Source organism: Chenopodium quinoa, unplaced genomic scaffold (genome assembly GCF_001683475.1).
Source record: "Chenopodium quinoa cultivar QQ74 unplaced genomic scaffold, ASM168347v1, whole genome shotgun sequence".
Classification (NCBI taxonomy): Eukaryota; Viridiplantae; Streptophyta; class Magnoliopsida; order Caryophyllales; family Amaranthaceae; genus Chenopodium; species Chenopodium quinoa.
Genome location: NW_018745324.1, coordinates 4,263,761 through 4,274,976, shown reverse-complemented (window position 1 = coordinate 4,274,976; position 11,216 = coordinate 4,263,761). Strand labels below are relative to the sequence as shown.

Below are 11,216 nucleotides of genomic sequence, written 5' to 3'. Positions count from 1 at the left end.
GCCCAATAGGTGTGATCAAGCCTTGACCGTAAAGGCGATCAAAGACCGCATCATAAGTCATTCGTAAAGGTGTGTAAGTTCTTTTTTTATTGGGCAATGGAGCATCAAGAGCTAACACTTCATTGAGATCAACTTGGCTTATATTGTTGGTAGTATTTTCGTGCTTAGAAGACAAAGAAGAAGGATGGTCATTCTTCTTGTTTTTCCAAGTGTTATTAATGTTACTACCAACAATCTTTATTAGCTCATCCTCGATATTGATGCCGATGTCATATACAGCTTCGAAAGTGTTCAGTGGAAGAAATTTGAGATGTTCCCTATACTTATGAGTCAGATTTTGCATAAAGAGGCAAACCATCTCTCTTTCTTTGGGAGAATCTACCAAGAGTAAAGCCGTTTCCCTCCACCTATTCAGATAAGCGATAAAGCCTTCATTCTCTTTTTGTTTGAGAATAAATAGTTCACGTTCAGAAGTTTTAGTTTGAATGTAACACTTGTAACGGTTCATAAAACTGTCAATGACATCTTGCCAAGTCGCAGTACGCTGATAAATCATATTTATATAGTTTTATTTAGGCACGTTTTTGCTAGTTTTAGAGCTTTTTCATAGTCTTCTTAATCGTTTTTAGAGTCATGTCTACATTATTTATTATATATCGCTCTATTACGCTCCTTTTGTGTTTTTCTTAATGTTTCAGGTGATTTCATAGTCATTTGGAAGCTTTCGAAGTGTTTAGAGATGATTCGGATGATATTTGAATGGAAATCGATTGATCGGGTTCATTGATCGAGGGATATATGCTCGTGGATGTTGGCTCTAAGGATTTTATGCATGGAAAATGAAAATATCATCCACGAGAGTCACTATGGACCTTACGGAAGTGAACTTGAGTGAGAAACGGGGAAAAACGAAGGTTTGCAAGGTATCAAAAATGACCTTTCCTCACTCTTTTGATCATATCTTGAGTTATACAGATTGGATTGATAAGATTCAAGTTGCTTTGGAAACTAGACTTGAAGAGATTTCCAATGATAGGTCACACGCCCCGAGAGGATTCCTAGAACAGAAGTTATGAGCATTTCAATCTAGTCGATGCAACCAGCCAACCGCGGGGGTGGCCGCGCCCCTGTCCCGCGCCCCCTCGAGGCTGCTGCCGCCACTGCCAGGGCGCGGGAACCACCTGCGGCCGCGGGTCTGGTCGGGTGGTGATGATGAGCCACTCGCATCCTTGCTTCCCTGGTTCCACGTCATCAATTGTCATCCAATAGCATTATACTTATGTATTTATTTATTAATTTTATTAAGATGAGGCAAAAAATATAAATACTTAGAAGATTTTATTTTGCCTCTTTATGCTTTATTTTTCTAGATTAAGCGTTTCTTAGTTTTTCTCTCCATTGTTGAACCCTAGCTTTATTTCTCCATTAATTCAATCATCGAGGTATTTCATTTATTCTTTTTTTTCTTTATTTATTTTATTAATTATGAATTCAAGTCTATTTATTTCTTTTGTTTTGTTTATTTCAATTATGAGTGAGTAGTCGTTTTCTAGGGTTAAGTGAGGGAAGCCATGTTTATACCATGATTATTTGTGCTTATTTATTTATAAATTTATGAATTAGGGTTTGAATAATTCCAATTGATTTGTGCTTTATTGTTTGATTCATGTAATTGGCCAATATCATGAGTTAATTATTTAGCTAATAAAAATCAGAATTGAAAGATCATATTTTTAGAGGCTTAATTACAATTGGCGAATTTGATTATGTTAGCGGCCGAACTACATATGTTAATTCGTAAGCGTTAATTCCCGATCGTAGGATTAACAAGTGCTTTAATTATTCGACCTAGTTTGTTTATTAATGGATTGTTTGCATTTCTTGGATTGGTATAAGCATGGCGGACCGTACGTATGCCCTAGACTTTAATTTGTCTGAGAACAACCTTACTTTCATTATTGTCATTCTTTAGTTAATTAATCATCAATCATTATTCGTTTATAGAATTAGTTCATATAATTGGGCAAAAACTAATAGAACCTGTCTCCCTGTGGGATTCGACCCGTATTTGATAAATCTCTGCTAACAACAGACACCGTGCACTTGCGGTATAACTTTTTATTCATCAAGTTTTTGGCGCCGTTTCCGGGGAGACGGCTAGATTCTATTAGTTTTAGTTTGATTGTTTGAACTGTTTTTATTGTCCCATTGGAACTTCTAGTTTCAATTGGGACATTCTCATTGCTTTCTTTTCTTTTTGTTTATGCCCAGGTCAAAACGAATAGGTGATTTGATCCCTACAGATCCAGACTTGGACAAGACCCTTAGGCAACTCAAAAAACAAGGGAAAGGGAAGCAGAAAAAGACCCACTCACAGAAGAGCTCTACAACACAGTCTGACACACGCAAAGAGATGACTGATAATAGGTCTCTTAATTCTTACGGAGTATCATCCCAAGATGGGATTCCAACGGGTCTTAAAATGCCAGCAATCACTGCAGAGAACTTCGAGATCAAACCCGCATTGCTCAGTATGGTCCAACAAAATCAATTTAGTGGCCATCCTACTGACGAGCCGATTAATCACTTGCAGCGATTTCAACAATTATGCTCCATTGTTCATCACAAAGGAGTCACTCAAGATCAAATGAAAGTGATGTTGTTCGGATTTTCCCTTCGTGATAGAGATCAAAAGTGGTTGAACACTGTCGAGGAGACGGAGTGGAGCAAGATTTCTCAAGCATTCCTCAAAGAATATTTTCCCCCTGAAAAAACTGAAAAGATTCGACATCAAATATCAACATTTTCTCAAGAGTCGGGGGAATCTCTTAGGGAAGCATGAGATAGATTCTTAGATCTTCAACGATCATGCCCGCATCACAATTTTGAAAAGTGGAATCTTGTTCGTATTTTCTATAACGGACTAGAACCCGAGACTAAATGTATTGTTAATTCTGCTGCAGGTGGTGTTTTCCTTGACAAGACAATCGAGGAAGGGTATGATTTTCTTGCAAATCTTGCAGCCAACCACTTCTCATCTCAAAGAACACGACCAAAGAAAGGGAAGATGGAAGTTGAAGCCTATTCACTCATGACATCTCAAATGGCTCAATTAACTGCAAAGATTGAAGCATTGCAGGCCGCTCAAGAATCTTCTCTTTTATCTGTTAATGCTATGTCTTCTCAACCTTCGCAAACTCATTTTTTTTGTGAATTGTGTGGTATACAGGGTCACTTTGGATATCAATGTACTTAGAATTCTCAAGAGACCAATCAGATGGAGCAGGTGAATGCCTTTCAGCAAAGGCAACCAAATGATCCATATTCTAACACATTCAATCCAGGTTGGAGGAATCATCCCTACCTTTCATACAAAATCAATAATGTTCAAAATCCTCAACCTCAACAACAGTGGTCAAAACCTCACAACCCTCAACCTTAGCAATATGTTGCAAGGCCTCCACTACTTCAACAAGGGGCCTCTCATCATCCTCCTCCGGGTTTCAATAGGCCACCTCAACAACAACAACCTTCTCATGGCACTCAAGAGCCCACTATGTCTGACCTTATGAGAATGATGACAACCATGAAGCAAAATACTGAAGATAGCATCAAGGAGTTGAAAAACACGAAAGCATTTGGAGAACCAAATTGCACAAGTCGCAGGTACCAATATCCAAAGGCAACCTGGCCACTTACCGGGACAACCGGTCCCCAAGGAGACCGCCAATGCTATCACTACTCGTAGTGGTGTCAGTTACGAAGGGCCACAAATGCCTACTGATGATGCAAATCTTGAGAAGGAGAATAGTGAGGTTGCAGAGAAGGCCTCATATGATGTTCCCACCTCAAAAGATGGGAAAGCTAAAGCAAGTGATGCTGAAAAAGAGAAAAAGAAAGGTTTTGAGCCTCCATCCGTCGAGCCAAAGCTACCATTCCCACATCGAATGCAAAAGACCAAGGTAGATCAACAATTCGGTAAGTTCTTGACTATGGTCAAGAACCTTGAGGTAACTGTTCCTTTACTAATTTGGTCTCTCAAGTTCTAATGTATGCAAAGTTTTTAAAGGAAATGATTACTAAGAAGAAAGACTTTGGTGGTGTAGAAACAGTCGCTCTAACTGCAGAGTGTAGTGCTATATTGCAAAATAAATCCCCACCTAAGCTTAAGGACCCTGGTAGTTTTTCCATCCCATGTCATGTAGGTGCATTATTCATTGATAAAGTTTGTAACAGGTTGAATATGGGAGCTTTAAAATGCACACAGATCACTTTGCAAATGGCGGATCGTTCTATAAAATACCCTTTAGGTGTTTTGGAGGATGTACCCGTTCGGGTTGGAAAATTTTTCATCCCTGATGACTTTGTAGTTTTGGATATGGAGGAGGATAGAAATATTTCGATCATTTTAGGTAGACCTTTCTTGTGTACTGCAGGTGCTATTATTGATGTCAAGTCCGGGTCCCTTACTTTGTCTGTTGGTGATGATACAGTGACTTTTAATCTAACAATGCAATGAAGTCGCCTATGCTTGAGAATACTTGTTGCAGGATTGATGTGCTTGATGAAATTGTGAGAGATAATACGCCTCGTGAGTTAGCTAATGATCCATTAGAAGCTGTTCTCACCTTGGAGGTTTCTGAAGGAGAAGGAGATATAGAGATTGACTCTTTGATTCGTGACTTGGATGCCCCTAACACTGAGGGGTTTGAGGTAATGGAAACTATTTGTTCTACTTCTGAGTCACAGGTAAAAAAGGTAGAGTTAAAACCTTTGCCTTCTCATCTTATATATGCATTTCTTGACGATAATAAGGAATGCCCTGTAATTGTTAGTGCTAAACTTGATGATAGCCAACTTTCTAAGCTTTTGACTGTGCTTCGCATGCATAAAAAGGCAATCGGGTATAGCATTGATGATCTTACAGGGATAAGTCCTAATTTTTGTATGCATAGAATTAATTTGGAAGAGAATCATCGCCCTTGCATTCAACCACAACATCGATTGAATCCTAATATGCAAGAGGTGGTGAAGAAAGAGGTAATGAAACTTCTTGACGCGGGCATCATCTACCCCATCTCAGATTCTACGTGGGTGAGCCCGGTACAAGTCGTTCCTAAGAAAGGGGGGACAACAGTTGTTAAAAATGATAAGAATGAACTAATTCCTACTCGTGTTGTCACAGGTTGGCATATGTGTATCGATTATCGCAGGTTGAATACAACCACCTTGAAAGATCACTTCCCCTTACCTTTTATAGATCAAATGCTTGAAAGATTAGCAAAACATAGTTTTTTCTGTTATTAGGATGGATATTCAGGTTTCTTTCAGATTCCCATTCATCCGGAGGATCAAGAGAAGACAACGTTCACATGCCCCTATGGTACATTTGCTTATCGCAGAATGCCATTTGGGTTGTGTAACGCCCCTGCGACGTTTCAAAGGTGTATGATGGCCATTTTTTTCTGATTTCATCGAGAACATCATGGAGGTATTTATGGATGATTTCAGTGTTTATGGTTCTGACTTTGATATGTGCTTGCATAATCTTTCTAAGGTGCTTAAACGTTGTACTGATGTAAATTTGGTCTTGAATTGGGAAAAGTGCCACTTCATGGTCAATGAAGGAGTGGTATTTGGTCATCTTATTTCTGATCGTGGCATCCAAGTTGACAAAGCAAAAATTGAGGTGATTGAGAAACTTCCTCCTCTTGTGAATGTCAAGGGAGTGAGAAGTTTTCTTGGTCATGCAGGGTTTTATCGCCGATTTATAAAATATTTTTCGAAAATAGCGAAACCCCTCACTCAATTGTTGCTTAAGGATGCAACATTTGAGTTTACTGATGCTTGTATGGAGTCTTTCAACAGGATCAAGGAGGCATTGATAACTGCTCCAATCATACAACCTCCGGATTGGGATTTACCATTCGAGATCATGTGTGATGCGAGTGACTATGCTGTGGGAGCCGTGCTTGGACAACAAAAGAACAAGGTTTTGCATGCCATTTACTATGCTAGTAAAACCTTGGATGAGGCTCAGATGAATTATGCCACCACTGAGAAAGAGCTCCTAGCTATTGTGTATGCTCTTGACAAGTTTCGAACTTACCTCATTGGTTCGAAAGTAATTATCCACACTGACCCTGCCGCTCTGAAGTATCTTCTAGCAAAGAAAGAGGCTAAACCGAGGCTCATTCGATGGATTTTGCTCCTTCAAGAGTTCGATTTAGAGATTCGAGATAAAAAGGGTGCCGAGAACGTTGTTGCGGATCACCTCTCTCAATTAAGATTTCAGTCTACTTCAGATAGCCCTATAAATGACTCTTTCCCCGATGATCATTTATTCTTTGTTTCTTCTGTACATCCATGGTATGCTGACTATGCTAATTTTTGTGTAGGTGGTTCACATCCTCTGGATTTGACTTACCAACAACGCAAGAAGTTCTACCATGACGCTAAGCGTTACTTTTGGGATGACCCTCATTTGTATCGTAAATGAGCTGATGGAATGTTTTGGAGATGTGTAGCAGATTGGGATACTCATGGTGTCCTTCATCATTGTCATAATCTACCTTCTAGCGGACATCTTGGTTCTACTGCAACTGCCTACCGAGTGCTTCAATGTGGTTTCTATTGGCCCTCATTATTCAAGGATGCTCGTGTTTTTTGCAATGCATGTGATGAGTGTCAAAGAACGGGAAATATATCAAAGAGGCAAGAGATGCCACAAAATGGGATTCTTGAGGTCGAGCCTTTTGATGTATGGGGCATTGATTTTATGGGACCATTTCCCTCTTCTTGTGGGAATCGGTACATTTTGGTTGCCGTCGATTATGTCACTAAGTGGGTTGAAGCTATTGCGTCACCAACTAATGACTCAAAGGTTGTTATGAAGTTATTCAAGAAGATCATCTTTCCGCGTTTCGGAGTCCCAAGAGTTGTTATTAGTGATGGTGGTTCTCATTTCCATCAACGAACTTTTAAAGCTCTTCTTAAGAAACATGGAGTTACTCACAAGGTTGGCTTGGCTTATCATCCTCAAACGAGCGGCCAAGTGGAGGTATCTAATCGATAAATCAAAAGAATCCTTTAAAAGGTTGTCAACAAGTCCCGGAAAAGATTGGTCATTGAAGTTGGATGATACATTGTGGGCATTGCGAATGGCTTACAAAACTCCGTTAGGCACAACTCCGTATCGGTTGGTGTATGGCAAAGCTTGTCATTTACCGGTCGAAATGGAATATCTTTCACAATGGGCCGTCAAGGAAATTAATTTAGATCTAGAGAAGGCCGGTGAAGCGAGACTTCTTCAATTGAACGAGCTAGATGAGATTCGGCTTGATGCTTATGAGAACCATAGGCTCTACAAGGAGCAAACGAAGAAGTTTCATGATAAGATGATCCAAACTCGGGAGTTCAATATTGGTGACAAGGTGTTGCTTTATAACTCAAGACTTCGGCTCTTTCCTGAAAAGCTTAAGTCTAGATGGTCCGGGCCTTTCACAGTCACTGATGTCAAAGCACACGAAGCCATTGAGGTTGCTAGTGAAAATGGCACGAAATTCAAGGTAAATGGACAACGTTTGAAGCTATATACCGAGGGTGCTTTTATTGGTAAATTGGAGACGATTTATCTCTCCGATCTACCAATTGATGTTTGAAATAGAGGTAAGAAGTCAAGCTCATGACTTTAAAAGAGCACTTATCGGGAGGTAACCCGATTTCTTAATTCTTTGTCTTGTCATTTCCATTTATTTTTTATTTAGTTTTCTTTTAGTTTAGTTTTTTTTTTTTATTTTTTTTATTTATTTTTGCATTTAAGTTAAGTTTTTTTTTGTTTTTCTTCACTAACACAATTAACTTTTCTTTGTTTTTTTTTGTAGTGAAGTATTTCTTTAATAACAAAAAAAAAAAAAAGCAGCAGCAGAACAAAACCCGCAACCCATCCTGCGACCCTGTCCTGCGCCCCCCACCCAACCCTCCGCAGCCACTGCCAACCCGCAGGCTTGACCTGCGGTCGCGGGTTTTGGCGAAGCAGGCCAGCAGCAAATTTAAAAAAAAAACAGAAAAATCGAAAAGAAAAAAAAAACAGAGAAGAACGCAACCCACCCTCCCTCTCTCTCTCTCTCTCTTCTCCCTCGCCACCTCCACTACAACCGCACCCACCACCGTCGACCCACCCCACCGGCGACCACCGCCCACCAAGCCTCCTCCCTTTTTTCACCATCTATAACCATCATCCTTCTCTTCCTTTTGAAATCATAAACCCTAACTTTTCAAATTGAATTAGGGCTTTTGAATTACAAGTTGTATGGTATCAAATTGGGAATTTTGAAAGTATCTTTGGACTATAATAAGAGGTTTGATATATTATTGATGCACAATTTTCATGGTAGAGGTATAAATTTCAAATTTTTCATCTCTTACTATTCTACAATTGTGCTTATTCTTGAGTTTTAACCTTTTTATCATCTATTTTCACAAGTTGGTGTGGTAGTGTTGATTTTGTGTACATTCTTTGTGTGGATTGATTGTGAATTATTTTGGGTGACACATATTTGGCTTTGAACTATTCTTGTTCATTGGTTTGTGACTCTTTGTTGCTTATACTTCTCATCACTTTCACCATGAGGACAAGAACACGAACCTCTTCGGCACCTAAGACACTTTATGACCCCAACGCATATTCTCGAAAAATCACAAAAAAACCACCCACCAAACCCACAAAACGACCTACACAAGCTAAGCCAACCTCTAAACCCTCCACACCTACAACACCATCTAGAGTCCAACCTCTCCCTCCATCACCATCAACTCCACTTTCTTGGTTAACCGAGTCTCAAAAACAATGTGCAAACAAGCTTAAAGATCGAACCATGGGACAAACTCTTTACTTTTCTCTCTCAGATGCAAAAAAACTTGGGTTTGAATGGTTCTTTGATAGCATTGCAAGAACACATGGATGGAGTAAGGTCCTTTGTATTGATCATAATATATGTCCATCACTTGTCATTGAATTTCTTGCCACACTTGATGTCCAATCAAATAAGGGAGATGTGGTATTTTATTTGGATGGAGACGAGCGGATAATGTCGTTGGACGATGTGAATATGGATTTTGGATGGCCGAATAAAGGTGTCATGGGTCCGAAAGAGTTTATGAAATTCAAGGGCAGTCCAAGCTACTCTCTCTTCGACTCGAGCACTTTTTGGAAACAAATAACAGGTCGAACAGATTGGGAGTCCGGTGTCAGCAAATCTAGTTCTATTGGTTGTCCAGCTCTTCGCATGCTACATCGATTTATCCTTCAGTTATTTCGACCCAAGAGTGAGGCCGGCCAGGTGACTACATTGGACTTAAAACTTCTATGGTGGCTCACTAGATCTCATGGGAATTGGAGCCTCAATCTCGCCAAATTTCTCATTGAAGCATTTTTATGGGAGCGGGATCTGAAGAAGGGTGATATTTCCATGGGTGGATTTGTTTTTGTGTTATGTGCGGCATTATATGTTGATTTGAAAAATAAAGAGACATTTGAATCCACCAACTACATCAATCAGGATGCAATGGACAGATTCGGTTGGCTTTTCCACCGGTCCAAGGGTCGATATGTTTGGTTTGTTAAGGGTTGCTGAAGTTCCGATGCATGGTTGGTGTACGAAATTTTCCCGAATGATGCACCCCACGATGCAAGTAGTCTAAGTTGGAATCCATGTGAGATCACCGAGCGAATAGAGGTACACGGTGAAGTACAAAGTACTTTCCCTTGTTCACATCTTCAATCAGCGGCCGCTAGACCAAATAGCCCGGTGGTTGAAGATACCTCTCATTCTCGCCCTCCACCATCCTCTAGTAACCCAACTTCTAGTACTACGACAGCTCCACTCCCTCTTGATGAGCAACTGAAAAATTTTATGGATTCTTGTCTTTCTTTTCAGGATTCAGTTCTCACACGACTCACCAATATAAAAGGACAGGTACAGGATCTATATGCTGAGATTCGTGATTTGCGTCGCCATGTTGGAGTTCTTAGGGCCACTGCTTCTGCTGTTGTCACTGCTACCATACCTAATGATAGTAGCGAGTCCCTTTGAGTGAGCCATACCTTTCCTTTCTCCTTTGTATGCTTGTACACAGTGAGGACACTGTGCTTCATTCTAGCTTGGGGGAGGGATACTTATCTTTAATTGCTTTCATAGTGTAGTTTTTATTGCTTTCTTAGGACTGTTGTACGGTTTGTACCATTCATTAGGAGTGGGAGTTTACGTGCAACGAAAAATATGTATTGTTTTCTTAGTTTAGTTGTGTTTTTGAATAATGCATTCTTGTGCCTATCTTACATATGTTTGACTTCGAACCGTGTGCGGATTAGATTTGACTCTCTTGAGCTTCTTCTCATCATAGTTATGATTTTGAAATTCGGTTGGTGTGCTTTATACGTTGATAACTGCGTAGCAATGTAGCTTGCAATTAATGGGTTTGTGGTAAGATCTTTTGCTCTTTTTGAGTCTAGCTAGTCGAGATTTTGTAGACCCCAAGCCATGTGAGTTTTTGAAACCTGATTGATTGGTTGTCACATTTATTTATAACAGTCTATATTTTTGTTTGTGTGATAGTTCCTGGTGCAACTTTGATCTTGATTTTGCCTTGAGACTCGTAGTAATTTGGTTGTGATGAGTGCATGATTGAAATGATAAAGGTCTTTCTTTTTCTTTATTTGAGCCTCCACATGTAATTTTTGTACATTTTTTCCCTAATTGTAACCCATGTTGAGCTTTACCTTTCATTGAATTAGCCATATTATAAGCCTTGAGCCTTAATCAGTTACTATTCCTATGTCTAGCTTAGGGGAGTGGTCCATATTGTGAGTTGTGATTTTTATTTGGCTAAATATTTGCTTCATGCTGCAAAAAAGGGAGATTTTGAATGGAAGTTCGAGGTTAATTTCATTTAAAAAAAAAGAAAAAAAAGAAAAAAAAAAAAGAAAAAAAATCAATCAAAAAGAAAAAAAAGAGAAAAAGTAGAATAAATGGGGTATGAAAAAAAAATGAAAAAAAAATAAAAAAAAATAAATTAAAATAAAAGAAAAGTTGAAGAAAGAAGGGAAGAAGAGGAAATCAAATTACTTTGGTGTATGGGGAGGCGAGATGCTAAACAAGGTTATCTTTGACATGCATTCAATTGTGTTGTTATTGTGGACTATCACTATCACTCTC

General features: G+C 39.3%; 2 protein-coding genes across 2 annotated transcripts; both read left to right on the top strand.

The window, feature by feature from the left end:
* Nucleotides 1–3,773: 3,773 nt before the first annotated feature.
* On the top strand, nt 3,774–4,519 carry LOC110712728. The gene is made up of 2 exons (XM_021891182.1): nt 3,774–4,010; nt 4,070–4,519. Exons 1-2 carry the CDS (start codon nt 3,774–3,776, stop codon nt 4,517–4,519), a joined length of 687 nt encoding a protein of 228 aa, XP_021746874.1.
* Nucleotides 4,520–7,160: 2,641 nt separating this feature from the next.
* Nucleotides 7,161–7,661, top strand: LOC110712727. The gene has a single exon (XM_021891181.1). It carries the CDS (start codon nt 7,161–7,163, stop codon nt 7,659–7,661), a length of 501 nt encoding a protein of 166 aa, XP_021746873.1.
* Nucleotides 7,662–11,216: the final 3,555 nt, after the last annotated feature.

Coding starts and splice junctions, on each gene's coding strand:
- LOC110712728 (XM_021891182.1), top strand. CDS start 3,774: ATGCCTACTGATGATGCAAATCTTGAGAAGGAGAATAGTGAGGTTGCA. Junction 4,011..4,069: donor CTATGGTCAAGAACCTTGAG/GTAACTGTTCCT, acceptor AAGTTTTTAAAG/GAAATGATTACTAAGAAGAA.
- LOC110712727 (XM_021891181.1), top strand. CDS start 7,161: ATGGCTTACAAAACTCCGTTAGGCACAACTCCGTATCGGTTGGTGTAT.